The sequence below is a fragment of the Medicago sativa genome, chromosome 2 (assembly GCF_051527215.1).
Source record: "Medicago sativa cultivar Bolivia chromosome 2, Bolivia_mono, whole genome shotgun sequence".
NCBI lineage: Eukaryota > Viridiplantae > Streptophyta > Magnoliopsida > Fabales > Fabaceae > Medicago > Medicago sativa.
In genome coordinates this window covers 81458752-81486580 of record NC_140750.1, presented here as the reverse complement: position 1 = coordinate 81486580, position 27829 = coordinate 81458752, and the positions used below count along the sequence as shown (strand labels likewise).

The 27829-nt window shown below is 33.5% G+C and overlaps 4 protein-coding genes across 5 annotated transcripts; 2 read left to right on the top strand and 2 right to left on the bottom strand.

Moving 5' to 3' along the window:
* The first annotated feature begins 7800 nt into the window (after positions 1-7800).
* On the top strand, positions 7801-12185 carry LOC146951411 (ADP,ATP carrier protein 1, chloroplastic-like). Its single transcript, XM_085747369.1, has 5 exons — positions 7801-8670; positions 9538-9792; positions 10524-10667; positions 10759-11106; positions 11579-12185. Exons 1-5 carry the CDS (start codon positions 7900-7902, stop codon positions 11918-11920), a joined length of 1860 nt encoding a protein of 619 aa, XP_085603495.1. The 5' UTR covers positions 7801-7899; the 3' UTR covers positions 11921-12185.
* Positions 12186-15997: 3812 nt separating this feature from the next.
* LOC146951410 (Phototropic-responsive NPH3 family protein) lies at positions 15998-18572 on the top strand. The gene is made up of 2 exons (XM_085747368.1): positions 15998-16816; positions 17877-18572. Exons 1-2 carry the CDS (start codon positions 16091-16093, stop codon positions 18420-18422), a joined length of 1272 nt encoding a protein of 423 aa, XP_085603494.1. The 5' UTR covers positions 15998-16090; the 3' UTR covers positions 18423-18572.
* A 2547-nt stretch (positions 18573-21119) lies between these two features.
* On the bottom strand, positions 21120-22455 carry LOC146951409 (F-box/FBD/LRR-repeat protein At4g26340-like). Its single transcript, XM_085748735.1, has 3 exons — positions 21754-22455; positions 21512-21670; positions 21120-21415 (listed from the first exon to the last, which is right to left on the bottom strand). Exons 1-3 carry the CDS (start codon positions 22453-22455, stop codon positions 21149-21151), a joined length of 1128 nt encoding a protein of 375 aa, XP_085604861.1. The 3' UTR covers positions 21120-21148.
* A 3065-nt stretch (positions 22456-25520) lies between these two features.
* On the bottom strand, positions 25521-26893 carry LOC146951408 (F-box/FBD/LRR-repeat protein At4g26340-like). Of its 2 annotated transcripts, none has more exons than XM_085741601.1 (3): positions 26148-26893; positions 25991-26056; positions 25521-25900 (listed from the first exon to the last, which is right to left on the bottom strand). In XM_085741601.1, exons 1-3 carry the CDS (start codon positions 26841-26843, stop codon positions 25634-25636), a joined length of 1029 nt encoding a protein of 342 aa, XP_085597727.1. In that variant the 5' UTR covers positions 26844-26893; the 3' UTR covers positions 25521-25633. The 2 variants fall into 2 exon arrangements, with proteins under 2 accessions (XP_085597727.1, XP_085597728.1); XM_085741602.1 differs by having other exon boundaries at positions 25521-25897; positions 26148-26891.
* Between the last annotated feature and the right edge of the window lie 936 nt (positions 26894-27829).

Here is a 27829-nt window from a genome sequence, read left to right as displayed (position 1 = left end):
CGTAACTTCTTATATTATATCTCTTAGATCCCTCAAATGTATTCTACATCTCTAGCTCTAAAAAGTTAATTGATTATTCTAAAATATCCTGGAATCAATAAATTTGCAGTAACTATATATACTTACGCCTCTAGCTCTAAAAAGTTAATTGATTATTCTAAAATATCCTGGAATCAATAAATTTGCAGTAACTATATATACTTACGCCTATAAAAAAATAGAACAGAGAAGTCAAAAAAGAAATATAAAATAACTTTCTTTTTTCTAGTAACAAATACAAATATAAATCTTTGATCTGGTGTCAGAAGCTGTTTTTCAACACTGACATGTTTGTTTTCCACTCTCAAAACTTCCAACTTTCAAACCAGAAAATGTGACTGATACCTCTGCAACTACAGAAAGCAACAACAATCACACACTAGTGAACATTTTTACCTTGAAGTGCTTGAACAATAATGAATCGTACAGTTGCTTTAATTTAAAGGCTTAATTGCAGTTTTAGCCCCCTAACTTTTCCAAAGTTGCGATTTTGGCCCCCTAAGAAAAAAACTACTAAACCGCCCCCTAAGTTTTGCAACTGTGGCAGTTTTGGCCCCCAAGGCTAATTTTGACTCGGTCTACGCTGATGTGGCACCCTAAGTAAGGTGCCACGTGTCATTTTTTTTTAATTATTTTTTTTCCTTGGAGGGCCAAAACTGCTACGGTTGCAAAACTTAGGGGGCGGTTTTGTAGTTTTTTTTCTTAGGGGGCCAAAATCGCAACTTTAGAAAAGTTAGGGGGCTAAAACTGCAATTAAGCCTAATTTAAATGAACGAAATATTTTAATATCCAATACATGAATAAGCAAAAATAACTGCACACTTAAGAATGTAATACTGTTATTTACTTAAATTTCATTAATATCATCATTATTACTGTTTGAATCCAATTCGGAAGACTCAAAAAGATGTTGAAGACAATGTCGTTGGTGTCTGACACTGACACTTGTCGATCATCTAACACACCTTCTATCACAAGTATCGGTTCATCCTCAAATCATATAACAACGCAAGTAAAGTTCTTCAAACAAAGTGACAAGAATGAGAAAAACAGAATCATATAGATAACAAATGAAGGATCATATAATTAAAACGAGAGGAATATTTGTCAAGGAACTCTTAAAAGAGTAACCACTTGAATGCTCTTTGAAACTGTAACACTTAACGCACGTGAACCTCCAAATCAAAACACAAGGAACCAGTAGCGGAGCCAGAAATTTTGAATAGTGAAGGCACCATATATATCATTTGTAGCATTAAAAATATATATTGCATGTCGTTTTTTTAAAGCAGAAATATACATCACAATTGCTCTCTATGATTTATCATCTTTTAGAATTATCGAATGTTTTTCTCATTTTTAATCTCAATAAACACATTTCTCTCAATATAAAAGTAACAATCATTTAACCATTGATTGATCAAAAAATAAATCATTTAACTATCGATCTCATGAGATTTTACAACTCATTCTTGATAATCTTCATAGCAGATAAACCTCTTTTAGTTGTTGCAATGCCGCAAGTAGTATCAAAGAGAACTCTAAAAGCATATATACCAACGTGTACATTGTATGTTTTCTTGTCTCCACCGTCTTTATATTAAGATCACAAATCCCCTCTAATTCTCAAAATGCATCAAAACCTACATCTAATGAATAGTTTTTCAAGCATACATCTAATGAATAATTTTTCAAGCTTGGGAATTGAGTGCAAATGGTTGAATAAGAGACAATTTTGAGGCTAAATGAATATAGACACACATAAAGCAGTTTAATATCTTCTAATTTTGCAATACTAACATTGTAATAGATTTGAGCTACATTTTATTAATGCCACAAAAGTACTATTTAAGAAGCTTAGTGCTCTATTTCTCAATATGAAAAAAAAATGTGAACCAAAATGTTGTGCAGCAGGAGCCCACACAACCTTGTGTGCAAGGAACAATCACTTTAGCAACAGTTGGTAACGACGTCACCAACGACACCACAAAAAAAATCATCTGAATACACCTCCAAAGCTTCTCAAAAACATTGTCCTCCCCTTTGTGAGGTAAGAGTGATTCTCATTGATCAATAGCATGAATATAAGACACACACATGTTAGTTGCAAGCAAGGCTAGCTTACTTGCACATCAAGTAAGTTTGTCAACTAAGCTTATGCAACTAATCAAGTTTTATGCCTAACAAACACTCCTATAAACTAAAAATTACTGCAACCAAGTAGTTTAATTTACAATTATATAACAGAGACAAATCAATCTAAACTAGACAAATCACAGTGCCTAATTTCTCTATTAGCTTGCAAAATGATTCCAACTTTAATGGTTTGGTCATAATGTATGAAAGTTGATCTTGTGAGCTACAATGAGTAAATTCCACAACTCTTTCCTTTGTGAAACCATTGAGAAAATGATATTTGACATCTATATGTTTTAATCTTCCATGCATCACAATATTCTTTAGTAGCTTTATTGATGAACTATTATCACATAATATCACAGTGCACCCCTTTTGTGACTCTCTAAGTTGATCAAGAATTCTTCTAACCATTCAACACGACAAGCACAAGAAGTTGCTGCTACAAACTCAACATTTGTGGTAGAAGAGTGACATTAGGTTGTTTCTTAGATGACCATGATATTGATCTTGATCCTAGCACGAATACATACCTATAAGTGCTTTTTCTGTCGCCAACATCACCTGCATAATTAGAGTAATACCTATATTCTAGTCTCATGCAGACTGTCACAGAAACAAATAATGTCATCCAATATTGAATGAGGATTAGAAGGAAGGGATACTCAGAAATTGCAGATCGAGTGACTTAGTGGTCAGAGTTTTATTTATATATTTTGATTTTTTTCATGCAACTTTGATGTATATTGGCATTTTAATACCTCGACATCGAAAATGTTCCGTTTAATATTATTGTGGTTTATCTGAATGTTGTTGTTTAATTTCAATATTTCGATTGGTGTTAATTTGATGCATGGTGTGTGTGTGTGTGTATCAATGATATGAATTTGATTTGATGCATGGTATGAATCTAATAATGCAAAACAATCCAATTATGTCAAATTCTACCATTGTGCAATTATGCAAAATTTGGCCATCAGAGCCCATCCTTCGTTTTTGGATCGAAGCATGACCCTTGAGCAGATCGGGTTATAACCTCCCGAACAACAATGATCGAGAGTTAGAACCCGATGCTATACATCATGGCCATTTTAGGCGACTTGAAGAGCTTGTTAGTAATTAGAGAGGCCTATAGAGCAACTTGGAACTGGAATCTTTAGTTGGGCTGCAACCTTGTTTTGGACCAGAGGAAAAATTATTACAAGTTTTCTTTTTGGGAGTTGCCTTTTCCACCCTATAAATTTCTTGCAGGCTCTATTCGAATTCTAAAATTCAAAATGTTTTAATGCATTTTAGAGGATTTTATTCGGATTCTATAGGGCGTGTGATAAATCAAATAGAGTAGGAGAAGAAGGAGTCTTTCTTTTTTTACAAAGAAAATATCATCAAAAAACTGTTCGTTGTAATTTACTCATAAATTGATCAAAAAATGTCTAACCATATCATGGACTGAAAAAAAAAAACCAGGAGTCGAAATTTTGAGTAAATAAAAGGATTTTTTTTCCCTTCATATCATGGACTGAAAAAAAAAAACCAGGAGTCGAAATTTTGAGTAAATAAAAGGATTTTTTTCCTTAAAAAAAAGGATTATTTTTTTGTGTGGACATCCCATCAAAAACTTTGAGAGATAAAGAGATAAAATAATATCTTAAATGAATATAAGAGAATATTGAGTATACATATATCATTGTTGAAATAAAAAAGGAGTCGAAGTTGTTGATTTACAACAGACAAGTAAATTTGAAAAAAAAATGATATCACATAAAAATTATCCTAACAGTATCAAATGGCAAATGGCCAAAGATGTTTTGCGAATACTTTTAATAAAAGATGATTTTTAATGTCACGTGAGCTTAGCTCAATTGGTAGGACAATTCATTATTATATGCAGGGGCCGGGGTTTGAACCTCGGACACTCCACTTATTTACCTTATAAGGTGAATTCTAGCCACTGGGCTACCTGACAAAAAAAAAAAAGATTTTTAATGCCCATGAGCTTAGCTCGTATATGTAGGGGCCAGGGTTCGAACCCCGACACTCACTTCTCCACAATTAAATTGTGTGAGCTTTAACCACTTACTTTTTTTCTTGTTTTTTTTTTGACAAAAACTCTAGCCACTTACTTGACAAAAAAAAAAGATGATTTTTAATTAGTAATAAAAGATTTTAAAATCGGTAAATTGCTATTGTATTGAAAATATTCTTTTTCAAATAAAAAATAGCTATTTCGGTTGAGTTTAATGATTTTGTAGACCCGGTCATGTTTGTTGGAACAAAATGTGTTTAACAATGAACCTTAGAGAGTTTTGATGATAACAAGGTATTAAAAGTTGTAAATTGGACTAGCTAATATTTGTTCAAGTGTACAGGATCATATTTAAAAAGTTACATCATTTATTGGTTCTGAATGAGCAAATAAAGAGCAAGTGATATCAAGAAAATGAAGCTTAGACGCTTCTGAAGGCAATACGCTCCTGAAGATGGAAAGCGCTCGTGGAGTCCAGCTGCTTCTGAAGAGAGAATAGCGCTCCTGAAGAAAAACGCTCTGAAGACTAGTGCTCCTGAAGACTGGAAGTCCTGAAGTATCACGTCATCATCAGAAGCTACAACATCAGAAGCTGCCTCATCAGAAGTCATTTCACCAGAAGCTGAAGATCAACTGGATTTGCAAAAATTCAAAGATTGAAGAATCAACACTGCAAAAGCTGTCTATTGGATTCGAAAACATTGCAGAAAATTAGTGAAACATTGCAACGGTCATTTCAAAGGTGTTTGAAGGCATGTGCTTGCAATTTTGGACGAAAGCGTTGACATTGTACTTTTGTATGAACTGTACAACCACCTTCTCCACTACTCTGTTTTGTGTCCACACTACAAGACAAGAAAACAGCTCCAGAATACGGCTTCGCCTGCATAGATGTTCCTTTGGATAAGGAATGGATTTCAAATTGGTTCTTCATAGGACAACAACCAAATCAGGCAAAAGATCATTGGTGAAAGATCAAGCTTCAACAACGACTCTTTGATGTGCTGGCAATTTCACAACGTCTCTTTCACACCTCTATATAAAGGAGTGAAGACTTAGAGAATTGGTAATACAAGAACGTAAATGCTAGAACGCTGAACGAAAGACTCACAACATTTTTACAAGTGCCAAACCTCTGCTGAAATTGTTCCGCATTCACTTAGAATTTCTGTGTCTCAAAGTCATATCTTGGAAATTCTTAAGTCATTGAGTCTGTATCTGATTTGTATTGTGAGCACCTCTGATTGTATATCAAATGTTCAACCTTAAACAATTTTCTGTGTAATTTTGTTTAGTTAGAAGTCTCTTGCAGTTGTGCTTGAGCAGGGAAGTCTCTTGCTTGTGTTCTTGAGCAAAGGAAGTCTATTGCTTGTGTGCTTGAGCAAAGGAAGTCTCTTGCTTGTGTGTTTGAGCAATTGTAATCAGATATTACTCTTAGTGAAATCTCCTTGGAAGTGCAAGGGGGACTGAACTACTTCCGGATTGTGGAAGGAACCAGTATAATTGTTTTGTGTCGTTCTTCTTCTCTCTCTCTGTTTTATTCCGCTGCATTTAAATTCTGATTACCACTTCATAAGCTGTCTCACTTAGCTTCTGATCAAGTGTGTTCAGTTTTAGGAGAAACGAAGAATTTTTCAAAACACAATTCAACCCCCTTCTTGTGTTTTTCTCACCTTCAATGTTTTCCTCGTGAGCTTAGGTCAGTTGGGTGAGGACAATGCATAATATATGCAAACCCCGACCACCACAAAAAAAAGACCCGGAAATGAATTATTTTTAGTGCATGTTAGATATAAACGAGCAACTATACATATTTATCACCGGAGCAGATCCAGACTCGTTTGATATGACGACGAACAAATAAAGGTTTTTATTTGATGTTGGAATTCATTACGTTATTGATTTAGTTTTTACACGCTCCCTAGGAGTACTTCCATCATAGTCAAACATTGATTTTATTTGAGTTGATCGTTAATAGAAAGAAAAGAAGAATATAAAAGCAACATGTAACTTAGTTGGAAGCAGTCACGTTCCAAGAAAAGTAACACAAAATTTCATGTTCAAAGGGAATACCAACAAGCAGGAGCAAGGTGAACAAATTAGAAGAAACTACACAGTACATGCCAAATTACTTATCAACATCCAAAAATGTTAACAAAATGTAGTATTTCTCATTTAGTCTAAGATTTTTTTTAATATTTTTTTGGCCTAAGAAAATGAAGAAAAAGATAAGTCAAATAAAACAAATTGAAAATAACTTGTGTATCTTACACACAAAATACTCCTTGCCTTGCAAACTATACAATCATAGATATGGCTCAAATTGTCTTAGGTTTTTTAACTCATATTAACACCTAAAAATGATTAGCTAATAGTCGAACGTCCAACCAATTTGAGGGGTTAGTGCATTATTTGAACTGGGGTTAGCGGAAGGGAAAAAGTTCACAACTACTTCGTCTGTCCATCAATACTTGACCTACTTGATCATTTCACACAGATTAAAAAAAGTGTAAAGATAAAAGAAAGATAATGATATTTTTACTGAATTTTGCCCTTATTATTTTTAAACTTTCACTTTTAAGTAATGATTACTTTCTTTGTTCCACTACAAACTTTTACATGGAGACCACAAAAAGTATTTATAAGGGGTAAATTTGTCAAATTCTGTATAAAAATATGAGAAAGTCAAGTATTGTGGGACAATTTTTTTTCCAAATAGGTCAAGTATTGAGGGACTAAGAGAGTAACATAGTTTAAGTGTAAAAGTTGAAGATCTTTTTTTTCTTGAAGAAGTAAAAGTTGAAGATCTTGCTAATTTAGATAAATCAATGGACATTTGATTTTCATTCAAAGTTTCTGATCAACATTGACTGATATCCCACATCGTTAATTCCAAATTCTTCATTTTTTCCTAATTCCAACTCTGAATAAATGTTTTTTACACATGTCAAAGACACAACATTTTATGCAAGCGTGTTATTTAGTCATTGGGCAAGTGAGGATATTTTAGGAATTTAACATTTTCTTTCTTCTGTATAGATTTTGTATCCTATTTGCCTTGCACTTTTATTCCCTTTCACTTTCCATATCTTTGCACAATTCATCACATACACAAACACTCCTATTTTTATAATAAAAAATTGAGAATATTGCTTACTAGTGCATTAAGAACATTGTTTAAAGAAACTATAAATTTTTTTTTCTTAAAAATATAAATCAAACACATGTTAAAGTTATAACTACACAATTTTTAAAAATTTAAATAATAAACCACCCTCAAATTCTCATCAGAATCAAAAATTCACAAGTCAGAAGACACTGAAAGAGATATTTACAAACCATCTATCATACATATGTCCGTGTAGAGAGTTGAACTCACACATTTATTGAATACTATGAGTCAACTATTTATCAACTGAAACAATTTTTTTAGCACAAATTCTCTTCTCCTTATTGTTGAAACTTCAACCTCACAAAATTCACAATTTCACAAAGTTTTAAGTTTCAAATTTATTTTTTGTTGTCCACCTTAACTCTTCAAAGGTTTTGGAAGATTCTTGAGCATATAAAAGCAAAGATATTTGTATCTCACACTTTTCATCCTTTTAGAATATAGAATCTATCAACTCAAATCTTCAATCTCCACCCATCTTTTCTATCCCTCATTACTCATGTTTTGTTGAACTCTTCATAGAAACATGGAAGCTGTTCTTCAATCAAAAGGGTTTCTCTCTCTTCCCACAAACCCCAAAACCAGGTTTTTAAACCCATCAAATGGCTTAAAGCACAGATTTTTCTCACCAAATCCCAAAATCATTGGTGGGTTTTCTCTAACTAATAATGGGTTGGTTAATCTCAATAGTTCTACCTTAAAAGCTAATGTCTTTGATAAAAAAGACAAAAATTTGTTCATATGCAAAGTTGAAGCAGCTTCTGCTGGTGTTGGTGATGGTGAAGCAGTTTTTGAGGAATCAGAAACTGAGAAACAAAAGTTTTTAGGTGTTAAAGTTATCACACTCAAGAAGATTATACCACTTGGGATGATGTTTTTTTGTATCTTGTTCAATTACACAATTCTAAGAGATACAAAAGATGTTCTTGTTGTGACTGCTAGAGGAAGTAGTGCTGAGATTATACCTTTTTTGAAAACATGGGTGAATCTTCCTATGGCTATTGGTTTTATGTTGTTGTACACAAAGTTATCTAATGTTTTGTCAAAACAGGCTCTTTTTTATTCTGTTATTGTTCCTTTTATTGCTTTTTTTGGGGCTTTTGGGTTTGTTTTGTATCCTCTTAGCAACTATATTCACCCTCAAGCATTTGCTGATAACCTTCTTAGTATCCTTGGACCGCGGTTTCTTGGTCCGCTTGCAATTATGAGAATTTGGAGTTTCTGTTTATTTTATGTCATGGCTGAATTGTGGGGGAGTGTTGTGATTTCTGTTCTGTTTTGGGGGCTTGCCAATCAGGTAATTTCATTGTTTTAGCTTTGATACTTTGTTGTTGTTAGTTCAGTTTTCAATTAGTTCTGTTCTGTTCTGTTCTGTTCTGTTATAGTATGACATATGATAAATTTTTTCTGGTGTACTAAACTAAACATGTCATCTTAATATTATCCTAAACATGTTCACCTTTTGATGAGTTTGTTCTATTTTATTGCTATATCTAAATTGGATTCATGAACGTTAGACTCTTGTGTTCTACTTGCAATAATATGGATTAAATCTTAATATTAGATAAGTAGTTTGTTGATAACCTTTTCTTCTTATCATTCATTAGTTAGTTTAGTTAGTTTTATTTCTGTTATAGTTTGTTGTTGTTAAGTTTGTTAAAGGGATATTGGGAGTTATTCATTGTGTAAATGATCCCTCATTTGTAATCTTTTGTCTAATCAATTGATTAATGATATTACTTAATTCAGAAAGTTTATTTTTTTTTTCATCAAGTAATACTTAAGTGGATAAGATACATGCTATCATGTGACGGCTGGTTAAGATGTTGCATACTTAATTCAGAACCTTTCATGATGCAAACTATTAGAAAGAGGAATATGATGTTGGCCCAATTTTGAATAGTTAACTAGAACTTCTCTATTAAAATAAGTTTATTGTTCTTTACTTAATAAAAACTTCTTATAAGTTTCAAGTTGTTTATCAAGGAATTGGACAAGAGAGTACAACATAATTCTAAACTTATATGAGAAACTACTATTTACAAAATTCATTGCAATGTTTCCATAAGTAGTTGTTCAGGCTTTTACCCGAACTAGCTCATCATGAAGTTCTTATTGTTTGTGAAGGAAAAATGAGAATACTAATATATACTTTTTGGTGCAGATAACCACCGTTGATGAGGCAAAGCGATTCTATCCACTGTTTGGACTTGGAGCCAATGTTGCCCTTGTATTCTCCGGTCGGACAGTCAAATACTTTTCTAGTCTGAGGGAAACTTTAGGTCCTGGAGTTGATGGTTGGGCCATCTCCCTAAAAGCAATGATGAGCATTGTTGTCGGTATGGGACTTGTTATCTGTTTCCTTTATTGGTGGGTGAACAATTACGTTCCTCTTCCCGCTCGTAGCCAGAAGAAAAAGGTATTATTTTCGAAGACAGATACACCATTGTCCATATAGTTGCTCATTGTACTGTTTCCACTGCTTACATTTTTGTCTCATTATGGAGTCTACTAATTGAGTTGCTTAGATAACTGAAAGCAAAGTAACAATATAGCATTACTAAGTTTTTTTTATTTATAATTTTTCCTTCTCTATATCATTCCAATTTTATCGGATAGGATGGAAGCTCCCTTCACTCTGCCAGGGACTGGACAGGGGTTAGCTCTGTAAATGTGTAGAGCCGAGTGTAGTGTGGTGTAGTAGTTGGCACTTCTAGGCCCCTTCCCAGCTACTGGACCACTCCAGTTGTTTGGGGTACTACGGACCCTCTGCCAATGACAGCCGACAACTTAGCCAGCTAAACGATACCCAAATGGTCAAACCCCACTGCTTAACCGAAATCGAAGACTAGAAAGCTAGCACAAAATAGGTACTTTACGGAGTATGGATGTAGTACTGAACAGCTAATGGAAAGCATACAGGATCTGTCCCTGAAGGGACACTTTGCCTTTCGTGCTAACTTGCACCATAGTTTTTATTTCAATAGCATGATTGGCTCATGTATTTGTGTCGTATGACATTGTCCTAGCTATTTGATATCCTTGTTTTACTTTTTAATATACCATAAAATCCAAAATTTTGAAAAAACCATGTACTTTTCAATAATATTTGAAGTGATTTATATTTTACATCGTTATGGATTCTTTCAGGAGAAGCCGAAAATGGGAACAATGGAGAGCTTGAAGTTCTTGATGTCTTCAAGATATATAAGGGATCTTGCCACATTAGTGGTTGCATATGGAATAAGCATTAATCTTGTTGAAGTTACATGGAAATCAAAGCTCAAAGCTCAGGTAATATATCACTTGTTTCAGTTTTGGTTTTCTTATTGTCTATTTGTTGTGCTATTTTTCTCCCTCATACACACCTCTGGAAATTGTGCAGTTTCCTAGCCCGAATGAGTACTCGTCTTTTATGGGCGATTTCTCAACCGCAACTGGAATCGCTACCTTCACGATGATGCTTGTAAGCCAATTTATATTCAACAAATATGGATGGGGAGTTGCTGCGACGATCACACCTACCGTCCTGCTTATGACTGGAGTTGGTTTCTTTTCTCTCATATTATTCGGCGATCCACTCGCACCCGTTATTGGAAAGTTTGGATTGACTCCATTGCTAGCTGCTGTATATGTTGGTGCCTTGCAAAACATATTCAGCAAGAGTGCCAAGTACAGTTTATTTGATCCGTGCAAAGAAATGGCCTACATACCCTTGGATGAGGATACCAAGGTTTGAACTCTTCTCTTCAACTTTATTATCATATAATATTTATAACATGAAATTTCCAATGAAACTTTATCATACATGAATAAAGATTAAAAGTTATGTAAAGGTCACATCTTAGTATGATTAACTTTATTTTCTAATAGTCAAGGTTTACTTCTCTCACTCTGATATTAATATAATCCATTCATTTGTTACATCTCCTGAACTACTGCTGTAAACCTGTAAGGCCGTTTTGGAGAGCTTACAAAAAAAACTTATGACATGTCCATAAATTGTTCTCAGCTTATTTCCGCAATCTCTCTAGAATAGCTTATGAAAATAGCTTATACATTAACAGTTATCTGATAAGTGTGTATGCTCTAAACGCTTAATTAAGATGTTTAACCAAACAAGGCCTTAATACTCCAAAATTATACAACTTTATAGGTATGATATTGACTTGTTATAATAAATGTGTTAAAATTTCTTGCTGTAGGTCAAAGGGAAGGCAGCCATTGATGTTGTATGCAACCCATTAGGAAAATCTGGTGGTGCTCTAATTCAGCAGTTCATGATCCTAACTTTTGGTTCACTAGCTAATTCAACTCCATACTTGGGAGGTGTGCTTTTGGTGATTGTTCTTGCATGGTTAGCAGCAGCCAAGTCACTTGACACTCAGTTTACCGCATTGCGTCGCGAAGAAGAACTCGAGAAAGAGTTGGAAAGAGAAACTGCTGTTAAGGTACCAGTGTTGACTGAGAATGAAGATGAAGATGGTTCTGTTGCACCTTTATATACAGAAGCAGGTGACTCCTTCATTAGTCCATCTGAATCTTGAACTCCTCACAATAATTAATTTTAGATTGCAATTCTATAGATAGGATTGCTAGATAGAAAGAATAAGCTTCACCCATGAAAGAAGTGTCTGGTTTAACAATTTGTTGTAGGTAAATTATCTGGCTATAGAATAAGTTTACTTTTCACTTTTTTCAAGTCATGTTATAATCAATTTTTTTAGTCTCCATGGACCATATATAAATGAGTTTATTCTCATTTCATTAAAAAAATAAAATTAAAGAATAAACTTTGTAATTTTTGTTGAATGGCTACTGTGAGTTATTATTTTTTAACCGAAACAACAAGCACTACCAATCCCATAAACTCGGACACTGAGTGAAAGATTCTGGATTCAAACCCAGGACACCACAAAAAAATCCAATCTAACAATGTTGATATTGACAGTTGTTAGGCCTTACGGATCACAACATTAAAGAATAATAAATAATAAAATAAATAAATTATGAGAAAAACAATATATATGTAATGATATATATGAATAAAAACAATCAATGGTTATGGTTATAAAAAAGAAATCATTTATGAAATCATAAATTTCGAATAAGGTTTACTTTATAGGATTGTTTTTTGTGTTTCCTTTCAGGGTTTAATGAAATGAAATGCCTATAAGAGGTCCATAAATTTCGAATAAGGTTTATCTAAAATGGTGGGAGCCTATAAGAGGTTTCTTGTTCAAGGTGCCTGAGAGCAAACCACTTGCGCCTAAAGAACAATTTTCCCATCCGAATTACCAAAACAGATCATCATTCTTGTGTTGCAATGCAATTCAGTTCCCTTTGATATTCAAAAGTTTAGGTGAGTTGATCTTCGGAACTCACCAAATAAGGACAAACATTAAGGTTCAACAAACGTTACCAAAAATATTTACAGTTATCTACTAAGTATTTGGCTAAGGCTAAATCCAACAAAAATAAATAAAATTGAAGTGGACCCATTAAACTTAGAGATACAAGTTTTTTCTTCGAAAGCAACAAATGAAAATGGGGTTCACGAGCATATGTGTGGCTTGTTGGGATGCAAATCATAAATAAATTTTGGCATTTACATGTAGGTGAAGGAGGACCATCTCATGTTTCCATCCCTTCACCTCCTTCCAGTTTCCATCATTTTGTGGCAAGTGTCGATTGCCAAAACTAGTGCGATTTCTCTACTTCTGATATAAAGGACTACATTGGATAAACAACTTAATTAAATGTTTACTATTGCATAAGCGCATATATAATTGCTTATGTATAAGTTATTTCTATATAAAAAAGCTACCAGGTGCGCTAAAGCTCTTGCATACGCAGGATTCAGAAAGGGGTCCCACCATATAAAATATAGTCAAACTGTTTTCACAAATTATCATGAACAACTTATGGAGATAAGCTGAAAATAGTTTATGGACATGTCATAAGTCGTTTTTACAAATTTTTTCAAACAGTCTTACGATGTTTATATCAGTAGATAAATTCAATTAAACTAAACCAAACCATATAGTGTAGGTGTGGCATTATCAAGGACAAACCAAACAAGCTTCAATTCTTTTTTTATCAGCCATATTGGATTCCTTGATATGGTAAATACAACAATACCAAATCCTTCACGCAATAGACAATATACATATAGAAAACAAACTAGTTCCTTTCACAAGTTTGAAGTTGTTACAGTTTTTGTTTTTGTTTATCAATGCTGCATCCTAAGGATATGAACAATTTGGTCTGTATCATCATAGGTGGTCCTATTTCTTTTGTTGACATCTTTTTCCTTAATTCTCGCCTAGAAGGCTAAAAAAATGAAATTTATAAAGTAATTTATTTCTAAGTATTGATAGACTATAGGATCTATATATTTTTTAGGGTTAAATATGTGTTTGGTCCCTATAAATATACCAACTTTTCGTTTTAGTCCCTCTAAAAATTTTCTTCAACTCTTAGTCCCTATAAAATTTTCAATCATTACTTTTGGTCCCTATTTTTAAGTTAAATTTTGTATTTTTTAATGAAATTGTGCAGAAATGTGTAGAATATTGTAAAAAAAATCCCCCAAAAAATTAAAATTTTTTAACAAAACATATATTAATTATGAATTTTTAACCGTCAAAAATATAAAAATTCATATTAAATTCATGTTTTGTTAAAAAATTCTAATTTTTTTTGGGAGAGATTCTTATAATATTATGAATTTTTCTGCAAAATTTTATTCAAAAATATGTATTCTACATATGAGTTTACTTTAAAAGAGGGACCAAAAGTGAAGATGGAAAATTTTTTAGGGACTAAAAGTTGAAGGAAAATTTTAGAGGGACTAAAACGAAAAGTTGGTATATTTATAGGGACCAAAAACATATTTAACCCTATTTTTTATCCTACACTACGCTGACCTTCTACTATAAAATATTTGATACTTAAACTTAAGTTAGTAAATTTGAATAATGGATATTGAAAGTTGAAAATAGAGAGCCAAATCTCTATGTGTTTTCCACATAACAAAACAATTTATTATTTAGCAGCTTTGTGATGGAAACTGCTGACCATACACATAATAACAATATTCATGCATCTTTTTTACAATTACCTTTATATATTGGGTTAATTAAGTTTTTGGTCCCTATAAATATCAGCAGTTTTGTTTTTAGTCCCTATCAAAATAAATTACACTTTTTAGTCCCTACAAAATTTTCCATTAGTGTTTTTAGTCCCTGTTAAATTAAAATTTGTTTAATTATGCTTAAAATTTTAAATTTTTTAATGATTTTTTACATATTTGTTTAAAACATTATAAAACGTTCCGCTGCAATAAGTTAGTTCAAAATTTTAGTTTGAGGTCCAAATTTTCGTTAGTTTTATCTTGAATTTTTGGCGTTTTAAGAAAATTATATTTAATTCATTACATGTTAAAAAATTCTAATTTTTTATAAAAGAGATTATTGTAATGTTCTTAACATGTCTGTTAACAATCATTTAAAAATACAAAAGTTTAAGTATAATTAAACAAATTTTAATTTAACAGGGACCAACACATACTTTTAGTCCTTGTAAAATTAAAATTTGCTTAATTGTGCTTAAACTTTTAAAGTTTTAACATATTTTTTACATACTTATTTAAAACATTATACAAAGTTCCTCCGCAAAAAAGTAACTCAAAATTTTATTATTAGGTCCAAATTTTCATTAATATAATCTTGAAATTTTGGCTTTTAGAAAAATTGATATTTAATTCATTACATGTTAAAAAACTAAATTTTTTTATAAAAGAGTGTCTTACGATGTTATGAACATGTATGTAAAAAATCTTTCAAAAATTTAGAAGTTTAAGCATAATTAAACAAATTTTAATTTAAGAGGGACTAAAAACACTAACGGAAAATTTTGTAGGGACTAAAAAGTGTGATTTGTTTTTATAAGGACTAAAAACAAAACTGCAGATATTTATAGGGACCAAAAACTTAATTAACCCTTAAACAAATTTTAATTTAACAGGGACCAACACATACTTTTAGTCCTTGTAAAATTAAAATTTGCTTAATTGTGCTTAAACTTTTAAAGTTTTAACATATTTTTTACATACTTATTTAAAACATTATACAAAGTTCCTCCGCAAAAAAGTAACTCAAAATTTTATTATTAGGTCCAAATTTTCATTAATATAATCTTGAAATTTTGGCTTTTAGAAAAATTGATATTTAATTCATTACATGTTAAAAAACTAATTTTTTTTATAAAAGAGTGTCTTACGATGTTATGAACATGTATGTAAAAAATCTTTCAAAAATTTAGAAGTTTAAGCATAATTAAACAAATTTTAATTTAAGAAGGACTAAAAACACTAACGGAAAATTTTGTAGGGACTAAAAAGTGTGATTTGTTTTTATAAGGACTAAAAACAAAACTGCAGATGTTTATAGGGACCAAAAACTTAATTAACCCTTTTATATTTCATTTTTACTAATCAGATTTTACAATTTTATTTTTTCTGTTTCTTATTTCATTTTTTTTCAAACTATCTTTTGGCCAGTAGTTAAATATGTAAAATATATTAAAATGAAAAAGAACAAACATATCATATTCAATTATTCATACATCATATGAAAATGTTATATAAGCAGGATTATATTATGTAGTATAGGCATAGCACAGAATTTCCCCTGCACTGCACTATACTCACCAAAATGAAGAAACAATGTTACAAAGAACCAGAAACAAGTCCAAACCAACAAGTAACTTTGGAATATTGTTGCCGGTTCGAAGATGCATGCATCCTTGACATGGATTGCTTCATTAAGACCCTTTCAAACATCAAACAAAAAGGTGTTCGTTCCGATTTAATCGGTTCCATCATCACTAACTATGCTTCCAAATGGCTCCCTGACCTTGAAACTTCAAATTCAAATTCAAATGCAAATGCGAATTCACCTGAAAGTGTAACAACATCATGGATGAAGAAAAGGTTCTTTGTTGAAACCTTAGTCAGTGTTCTTCCACCAGACAAAGATTCCATTCCATGCAACTTCCTCCTTCGCCTTCTTAAAACAGCTAACATGGTTCTTGTTGAGTCTACTTATCGAACCGATCTTGAGAATCGAATTTCATGGCAGTTAGATCAAGCTTCATTAAAAGAACTCATGATACCTTCTTTCAGTCATACTTGTGGGACCCTTTTGGATGTTGAGCTTGTTATTAGGTTGGTTAAGAGGTTTTTGAATTTGGATCATGATGGAGTTAAAACTGGTGCTGCTTTGGTTAAAGTTGCTAAGTTGGTTGATTGTTACCTTGCTGAAGCTGGTTTGGATGCTAATTTGAGTTTGTCTCAGTTTGTTGCACTTGCTGGTGCTCTTCCTAACCATGCAAGAGCTACTGATGATGGTTTATATAGAGCCATTGACACTTATCTTAAAGTATGTTTTCTTTTTTATCTTTTTCATTAGTTGAGTTAATTCTTTCTAAAGATCTCAGGTTCAATTCTTCCCGGTGTCAATTTCAGTGGACTAGTTTGACGACTTAAGGGAATTTTTTTATACATACTCTTAATTTATTTTTTAATGACTAAGAAAGAAATAAGTATTAAGAGGAGGAGTAATTCTTGATATCCTATAAAATGTTTCTTGTGTGGTGATTGGTCACCAGCATGAGACTCTCTGATATACGTTTGTTGGATTCCTTCTAGTTAGAAAGTCACACAATAAATAAATTTTGACCGTTAGATTGACGAAGATCGGACATTTCTTATTCTAACTTCAACAAATTGACTTCATAACATATCTCAAAATATGAATTGTTTCATGTGTGTTCACCGGCATGAGACTCACATATATGCGTTTGTAGGACTCAAATTTCCCGTAGTCACGCAATCAAGAGATATCGTTCGTCGGATTGACAAAGATCGGACATTTCTTATCCCGACTTCACCAAAATTGACTTTACAAGTATATCTCAAAATACAAATTGTTTGTTTTTCATCTAAAGGTTGAGATTCACTACAGTGTGACCACAAAATTCCAAATCTAGATAGGACATGGACCAATAGCTAGTTGCAATCAACATTTCTCTACATGGCTTTTCTCTTGTCCACATATATACTGATGCATGCAAAATATGATGTGCCTGTTTTACTGAAATGGATCATAATTAATGATTGCTTGAGTATATGAAAACTCTATCTAATATAGATGTCAAAGCTTGGAACTTCCTTCCTTATAGATATGTATATTTATTACTTGTTTCCAAAAAGCACATTAATTTTCTTCTAAATTCAAGTAACATACCATTAAGGTTGGAGGAGCTAGTTGCAATCAACATTGCTCTACCGAGCTTAAAATATGGACCATCTGATCTTGATCCAATAATTACCGATGTCTTGACTGAATGGAATTCCAACAGCATGCAATCTAAATCTATTTATTCAGTCTGTATCTCATCTATAATGTGACACTGTCTACTTATTTATTTTTGCAATAGGCACATCCAAGCGTGTCGAAGCAAGAAAGAAAAAGTCTGTGTAGGTTGATTGATAGCAGGAAACTCACACCAGAAGCCTCACTTCATGCAGCTCAAAACGAACGGTTGCCTGTGAGAGCTGTTATTCAAGTTCTCTTCTCCGAACAAACGAAACTCAACCGTTACGTTGATTGGAGTGCTTCTTTCAGTAGCTTGAGGAGTCCAAGTGGATACGGTGGTGTGTTGGACCCACAGGCACGGTGTCTTTCTAAGCGGGAAATGAACACACAACAAATGGAGATAAAAAAACTGAAGGAAGACGTTTACAGGCTGCAAAGTCAGTGCAATGTCATGCAAGCACAGATGGACAAGATGGCTGAGAAGAAGAAAAGTTTCTTCAAATGGAAGAAACTTGCTTTTATTAAAAGCATCGGAGAGACGGAGAATGTTGAACAAGATGAAGCTGAAACTGAATTTGGGTTTGGAAGGCAAACACCTATGGACATGAAAACTAGTACTGTGGTCAAAAGTAGGACTCCTCATAAGTGGAGAAAATCTCTGTCCTGATAGAGAGGCTTTCACTGTTCGTAACAAAAAAAATTAAGTTGTTATAGAAGTGTTTATTGGAGTTAAGACTTGGAAATAATGTAAGATAGAGATCTAATTTGGAATGAATTCAATAAAGATGCAGGGATACAACTTTGACTGCATAACTCAGTTTTGTATGCAACATATAGACAGTACTACATTATTGTGTTTTTACCATTTGTTTTAAAATGATTTGTTTATTATTTTCTAGTAAAAAGTTGTTTAGTAACTTAAAGTTTGTTCTGAATTGTGTTTTAGGAGGGTATCAAAATCATCCAAGAGTCTGTATAAGTTTTTCATTACAAGACTATGGAGTAATTCTATTCTACATTGAAACAACCAAGATCATTTTATAGCAGATGCTAGATGTTTCAAATTTCTAGTACAAAAGTATGTTCTTGACAAAAATCAGAAACCAAATTATTGCAGCCAAAACAACTAGCATCACTCAAATTGTTAAGGGTCAAGAAACAGAAAAAAGTACAAGTACATTACGCATTTCATTAGAGCTTCAAATGGTCATAGTTTCACTGCTTTCTTGATAGTCTCATAACTTCCCTATTTATAACACAAATACATAACTGCCACACATAACTATAACTGTCCTAGTTAAAACAATATATAACTGCCTTATTTCCATACCCAAAAACATCTAACAGGCTCCAAGTCCAGGTTGGTATTGTCTAAATACTGATGGCGTAGTGAAGAACTCCACTGGTTTAGCATGATGTGGAGGATTATTATGAGACAAATTTTTTGATGGATCTCGGGATTCTCTAAAAATTTAGACACATGTACAGCTTATATGGCAGAACCAATAGTCTTTGTACAGTATATGGGATTAGAATATCAAATGATGAAGTATCAGCATTGCTTTGTATAAAAGCAGGTCTTGTTGATCCTTTCAACACTCTTCAATCTTCATGATTGAAAATTGGCATTAGGAAGTGATTCAGCTCATTGTAACTGGACTAGAATCAAATGCAACACAGCTGGAAATGTAAAGAAGTTTGATCTCTCTCACAAGAATCTAAGTGTTATGATATAGAAACACATTCTAACTTCTCTTAGCTTGTGTTGCAACGCTTTTTCATCACCATTGCCAAAATCCATGGAAAATATCACCACACTGAACATTTTTTATGCAAGCCAGAATTTCACTATTGGCAACTTTCCATTAGGGCTTGGAAAATCAAGGAGACTTACAACCTTAAATGCATAGCAATGAGTTCACAGGACCACTTCCTGAGGACCTTGGAAGTTTCACTTCCTTATAGATGCCTCGACTAGATGTTATTGAGCTATGGAATAAACTGCCTGCCTAAAACTCACCGTGGAATAATTTGAGCTATGGGACCATCCAACTTACTCTCTAGAGATTAAAGAAACTCTTTGCAGCCAAGGAAATCTCGATACATTGATACTTTTCAACAATGCCTCTGGTACAATTCCATCAAGACTACCAATGTGTTTGTTGTTCGTCTTAGTATTCAGAACAAATTTTCTTTCCAGGACAGTTCATGTTGTTCTTGGAAAGCTTGTGAAGCTACAAAAGTTAGAATTGGCTAACAATAGTCTCACTTGTGGAATTCCAGATGACATTCCTTCTTCCACATCACTTTCTTTCATTGATTCTTTCCAAATTTTGGGGGGATGAGATAGAAGAAGTAGAAGAGGTGATGGAGGACACTCTCAACCATGACAAGAGGCTTGAGCTGGAAGACTATCCAAGTCTGTCTGAGAGCACTAAGACAGAGAGAAAGAAGAAGAAGCAGGGGTACAAAGTGAGCCCTTCTAATGAGGACCCGTGCCCAAAAGGGTACCTCCAAAGCCGCCTTGGCAGATGCAGAATAGTTGGTCCAATTGCAATAGAATATCTGAGAATGTCTTTACTTTTGTTCAAATTTTCATAGAGAGGGCAGTCTTTTAGTTGTTGTTTGGCCAAACATGGTCATAATTTGACTAGTTTTCTGTACAATGGTTGTCTTTGATACCTGTTTCATTAGGTCCTTTCCTATCTTGGGATAGCTACAGTTTCTCTTTTTATACGTTTTACTCTATGTATCTCTGTTGCATTGGTTCAGGCCTCTCCTTTTATTGCTTTGATAAAAATAAAAATAAAAAATTGATCTGTCAAGAAACATACTCCATTCTTCTCTCCCTTCCACCATTCTTTACATTCCAAACCTTCAAGTTTTCATGCTCTAGTGTGAACATTGCCTATTAGAATCCAGTGAGACTTCTTAATTCTACGGTTCTCAAACATGGTCCACAATGGACACAGGGCATTTTCTTGCCCCAGCCAAAATATATTTAAAAAAAGTTTATTTTCCAGTATAAAACTACATGTTCATTCTTTAGGCCAGCCATGTACATGCATCATATACCTTAATGTGGAAGAGAAAAAATGCACCAATGTCGAACTGGAGAAAAAAACATGAATATCAGTCGTTGATTGAAATAACCAATTGCCAAAAAGCGATAGTGATTGAGATAACTTAAATAAAAACAACCAGTATGAAAAGGAAAATAAAAGTTGAGAGGAGTTAGAATGGATTTTAATTATATAAAAGCCAATATATAATTGAAATTCTATCCGAGGTAGAGAACAAAATGAGGAAGAGTTCATGTCTTTAATGAGGTAAAATCTAACATAAAAGCTAGATATGTATGAACTTGGACGTATAAATATATTCTAGTCCTCATCAATCAAATATAAGTTCACAGCCCCTTGGGCACACAGATAATTTCCGTAACATTTCGTGCTTTGCATTTAAATTTAAGGAATAGGCACTGTGAATTGTCATGGTACGTAACACTTTTGAATTTTTCATAAGATACTCTGCAAATTGAAGCTCAGACTTTCTGCCTCTGCAGCCTGTAAACAAGCAAGTTCTTAGCTGAGATGAAATGCATTCCGGAGCAATATCTGGGTCCTTCCAATTGTCCTCATAAATTCCATTTTCGATGTCCTGTAAACAATCAAGTGAATTAAAACAAAGATACATCGATAATAGAGGTTGACTTAACAAAATAAATCATCAAATTATCCTAAACATATGTAATACCTCATGAATGGTAAGATGTTGAAGCTTGGGACTATGTTGAAGCACTGCTAGCATCCACTTCCACTTCTTATCCCAACTTTTACCTTTTAAATTAAAGAAAAATAGCTCCAATTGAATTAAACTGTCAAAATTGGGGACTAGTAAGTACATGTGAAGTTTCTGCATGAATCACAGATAAAACATTAGAAACCATACCCAATTTCTGTATAGACGAAACATTACATATAAAACGTATTTCATACCAGTTTTAAACGCATATTCTCTACCCTAGGTAGGAAGTATTCATGAATATATTGACTTTCAGGAATACTTGTTATCGCCAAATTGGGCGTTTCTGGAGTAAGCTTCTTTAAATATAATGCAGCAAGACTTGTTTGCAATTCCTCTAGAATGGGGCAGCCTAAGAGAATCTTGTCAATATCTGGTTTACCATTGAACAACATATTATCCAAACAGAGAACTTTGAGTATAGGAAGATCTACATTACAATTGTCGTCTTTCACAGATAGGTTTTTCAACTTGAGAACAGTGAGTGTCTTGCAACTAAAAATGCGACTGGTTAATCCATTAAACTTCTCGAACATGTCAATGTCTAGCTTTTCAATTCCTCTTTGTATAGCTGCATTAATAAAACGGTTGGCGTCGTTGATGTCATATTCTATGCCAAATTTGAGGCGAAATGATCGTATTGGCAGCGTGTTGTCTCGTGATACAATGACCGAGTATATGGCATGGCGAAAGGTGATGTAGTCTTTGAAGGTTTGGGCATCAAAGTTGAGATCGAGAACCGAGAGCCATAATGGATTCCACCGTTTCGAGAGGACGCTAGTGGCGACGGAGTGTTTGGTTGGAAGAAAAGAGAGAATGTGAGATATAATTGAATCTGGAAGAGAGCTAACCCTATCTTCTGTTGGAATGGATCGATGAGGTTGAGAGGAAGACATGATCACAATTGCAAAATTAAGATCAAAGCAATTGCTATGAACTAGGGTTTTGATGCAAATATATTCATCTTTTTAGTTTTTAAAAAAATATTAATCTTTTTTTTTTGAAAGGATATTCCATATTATATACTCCATATTTTTATTTTACACTAAAAACCAAATCTATATCTTTTCTTTAAATAAAAATTAATACCTCAAAAGCTTCACTTGTGTGTGTAATTTTTTTATGATTATTGTCATTTTATCTATCTAAAAAACAATAGTGAATAGAGGAGTACAGATGAAAAATAATCGACAAAGCATTAGGCCAAATGTGTTTTTTTTTGGTCAATAGTCTAGTGGCTAGAGCTCACACAATTTAATTGTGGAGAAGTGGGGTGTCCAGGGTTCGAACCCCGGCCCCTGCAAATAATATGCAATATCCCTACCAACTGAACTAAACTCACGGGGATGGCCAAATGTGTTTTTGAAATAGAGAAGATTAGGACTTTGTTTCAAAAAATAATTATTCTTTCAAAAAAAAAAAAATCGAAAAATAATTATGATTTCACTTTTGTTATTAAAACGACAATGCTGGCTAACGCCATATCGCCGAATCACATCCTCAAATAAGCCATATACTCGAAAAAGGAATGGAAGAGGATATGATTAATGATATCGTGGAAGATTTATTAAGGAAAATTTAAACAACCTCCAATTCAATTTTGTCATCCATATTGTAAATGTTATGTACAGAGAAAACAAACGAGTCCCTCTCAAGCTCTAAGGTGTTAACAATTCCTGTTTCTTTTTTCAGTGATGCCCTCTAACATTAAACTTAAGTTTGAATAATGGATAATGAAAATTAAAAATAAAAAATACCATCCTCTAATTAATCCTAAAACTAATCAAAGGTGTTCAGTGTTGTGATAGGGTCGTCCGTCAACACGAAAGCGAGTCCTTGTACCATCAACTTCCTGCAGCAAATTTGACAGCAAGCTAAACGACCCTTTCGAGTCCTACGGTCCAAATTAAACATAGAGAATGAAGAAACTAAATCGGCGTATGAATCGTCTGCCAACAGAGAAGCGATTCAAAATCTATCAACTTCCTGCAAAACAACAGAAATCTACAATTGCCGTTTCAAGTCAAACCATCTGAAATAGAACACGACGTCGGTACACAAACCACAACACACATTGAATTGCAATAGTATCGGAGCGTTCAACTCCAAATCATACATGTTCCTCCAAATCAAAACAGTGGGAGATGAAACTGTTCGTCAACACGGAAACAAGTCCCCCAATCCACCACAAAGCCCTTTCGAGCATCATATTTCAGTCCAAAGATGAAGGATTTGGAACCCAATAACAGTGAACAAGGACAAACTCGGACAGAACCAGAACCACCTCCACCAGTAGGAAAGTGGCGATAGGTTGTGAACCTAGAAACTGACCACCGAGGCGGCTCCGACGGTGGTTTTAAGAGACCATATCCAGATCGAAACTGAGAGAACATATCCTAGCCGGATTTTCAATAACTCACGTTTTGTGGTGAAACACACACACAAACATGTTTTTCAGCAAATCAACAGTCCCCGACGCGAAGGATAGTGATGGAGGTCTAAGAACAAGAACGTACCACCACCGAGGATGGCGACGCCACCTGGAGAAATAGACCCCCGAAGGAGTTTGGTGATGACGCAACCGTGGAGGCTGATCGCATCACCATCCCCGTGGCTACATGGTGGTCGAAAATAAAGGCATGTCAAACACTAAATATGAACATCGCCCCCAGTCAGAGTTAGAACATTGATTCGTTAGTCTGTGAGAGTTTACATCCTTCCGTTATACTCAACCCTATTAATGCAAAAACTTTTTTGATTAACAATTTAGTTTAATCAATAATATGTGTTGAAAATAATATTTAATATAAACATTATTTACCTTCATGGTAGCACTGAGCTAGTTTGCTATTCTGGCTCCCTTCATGGCATTAACATCATCAAAGACCTCTCCTTGAAATATCATGTTTATGCAGTTTTGATTCAAGATATAAAATATTTAATTGAGCAAGGAAATGTCTCGGTTATCCATACCCTTCGTGAAGGGAACCAATGTGCAAATTTCATGGCTAAATTCGGTGTTTCCTCTAATCTTGAGCTTCTTCATCAAGTCTCCCCTCCGTCAGATCTTCTCTCTTTGTTGCGGAGTGATGCAGCTGGAACCTTCTTTTTGAGAGATTAGCTCTGTTGCTTTTTTTCTTCTGTTGTCGTCTTTTTTCTTGTTTTTTTCTTAGCATTGTAACCAAAAAATATTATACACCACTAGGAATTATTTATTTTATATTTTATGTAGATGTTCATAGTTCATTTAATAAATTATGGTTTTTTTTTGGCTTTCATTGTTAATAAAAAAATAAAAAATTAAGTTGACCATTTGAGATCAAACAAATATGGAGACGACGGGATTCCTCGCACTCTGTGATCAAACAAGAAGCCACACCAATGACCACCATTACGACGGGATTCTTCCTTACTATATTGAATCCAAAATTCTGCTGCAAGCTCACACCAATCCAGACAGTCCAAATGCACGTAGGAATGAAACCTTCAAGTTCATTCTTCTCAAACATTGATCTGTCAAGAAACAAACTCCTTTCTTCTCTTCCTACCACCATTCTTTACATTCCAAACCTTTAAGTTTTTATGCTCTAGTGTGAACATTGCATTTTAGAATCCAGTGAGACTTCTTAATTCTACGGTTCTCAAACATGGTCCACAATGGACACAGGGCATTTTCTTGTCATAGCCAAAAGATATTTTAAAAAAGTTTAAAAGTTTATTTTCCAGTATAAAACTACATGTTCATTCTTTAGGCAAGTCGTGTACATGCATCATATACCTTAATGTGGAAGAGAGAAAATGCACCAATGTCGAACTTGAAAAAAGACACGGATATCAGTATTTGATTGAAATAACCAATTGGCAAAAAATGATGTGATTGAGATAACTAAAATAAAAACAACCAGTAAGAGAAGAAAAATGAAAGGAGATAGAATGGATTTTAATTACATAAAAGCCAATATATAATCGAAACACCATCAAAGAGTCAGAGTTCATGTCTTTCAAACACCATCAAATTTTATATGTAGAATCTAACATATAAAACTTGGAATTATAAATATATTCTAGTCCTCATCAATCAAATATAAGTTTACAGCCCCTTGGGCACACAGATAATTTCCGTAACATTTCATGCTTTTCATTTAAAGTTATGGAAGAGGCACTGCGAATTGTCATGCTACGTAACACTTTTGAATTTTGCATAACATACTCTACAAATTGAAGCTCACACTTTCTGCCTCTGCAACCTGTAAACAAGCAAGTTTTCATCTGAGATGAAAGACATTTCGGAACAATTTCCGGGTCCTGCCAATCGTCCACGTGCATTCCACTTTCCATCTGCTGTAAATAATTCAAGTAAATTATAACAAATATATGTATAAGTTGAGTTAAAAAATAAAATCATTAAATTATCCTAAACATATGCAATACCTGATGAATGGTAAGATGTTGTAGATTGGGAGTAAGTTGAAGCAGTCCTAGCACACACTTGTTACTCTTAAAATTGCAAACAAAAGATTAGAAACCATACCGAATTGGTTTTAAGATTTACATAGACAAAACAGTACAAATCCAGCGTAGTTCATACCTTTTTTAGACGCATCATCTCTACCCTAGTAAAGAAGTGGGCACAAATATATTGAGGAATGCTTGTTCTCACCAAATTGGGTGTTTCTGGATTAAGCTTCCTCAAATAAAACGCGGCATTCGGTATTTGCAATTCCTCTAGAATGGGACAGCCTAAGAGAATCTTTTCAAAATATGGTTTACCATTGAACACCATATTATCCAAACAGAGAACTTTGAGTATAGGAAGATCTACTTGACAATTATCATCTTTCACAACTAGGTTTTTCAATTTGAGAACAATGAGTGTCTTGCAACTGAAAATGATACCGGTTAATCCCTTAACCTTCTCCGACATTTCAATGTTTAGATTTTCAATCCCTCTTTGTATAGCTGCATTAATAAACCGGTTAATGTCGTTGATGTCATATTCTTTGCCAAATTTGAGGCGGAATGATCGTATTGGCAGCATGTTGTCTCGTGATACAATGATTGAGTATACGGCAATGCGAAAGGTAACGTAGTCTTTGAAGGTTTGAGCATCGAAGTTGAGGTCGAGAACTGAGAGCCACAATGGATTCCACCGCTTTGAGAGGACGCTAGTGGCCACGGAGTCTTTGGTTGGGAGAAAAGAGAGAATGTGAGATATAATTGAATCTGGAAGAGAGCTAACCCTATCTTCTGTTGGAATGGATCGATGAGGTTGAGAGGAAGACATGATATCATTTGCAAAATTAAAATCAAAGCAATTGCTAGTTGAACTATGGTTTCAATGCACTTATATAGTCAAAGCAAACAATATTAAAAATTGACAGGAGAGGGGTGTGTGTGAGAGAGAAGTATATAGAAATTAGGAGGGGGGAGAGAAAGAGGTGTGTCAGATAGAGAGAAAAGGATAGAGATTAAAAAGGAAGAGAGAAAGAGTATTGAGGTTACTGTAACTGTAAGAGGATTTTTTTGTTTGTTTTTTTGTTTTTGAAGAAGGATTATTTTTTTGGTTACATGATTAATTATTGCTATAATAAACTATTTCTGCCAACAATACTCTAATTTTATTCCCTAAAAAAAATACTCTAATTTTATTCCTTTAAAAAAACAATACCCTATTTTCATCTTTCTTTCCAAAAAAAAAATACTTCCTCCGTTTCAAAATGAGTGTCGTTTTAGGCAAAAAATTTATTTCAAAATGAGTGTCACTTTCAGTTTCCAATGCAATAATAACCTTTTCTTTTCAATTGTACCCTTCAATTAATATTATGTTACACTACTTCCAAAAGGTTATTTTTTCTTTAATGAAAAACAAACCAATAGTTGATTAGGATAATTTGGTAAAATTGCTATGACATTTGACTACTTTATTCCATTCCTTAATATGTGTGTAATTGGATAAAACGACACTCATTTTGAAACGGAAGGAGTACTATATATATTTGACAAAAACTAAACGATATTTATTTATTCAAATTAATAGAATACATCATATACAATAACATGATCAACATCGCTAAAAACGTAAAAGATGACTATGCGAACAAACTCACAACACACAAGTTAATATCGTACGACGACAAAATGGCTTGAAATAATATGATAAAATCTAAATCACCATAATATCCATGTTTCTAGATCTGCATGTGAAAAAATATAGCTAGCGGAAATGAATCCTCTCATGCCTTTATTGTTCAGCCATCTCTCATGTGTTTC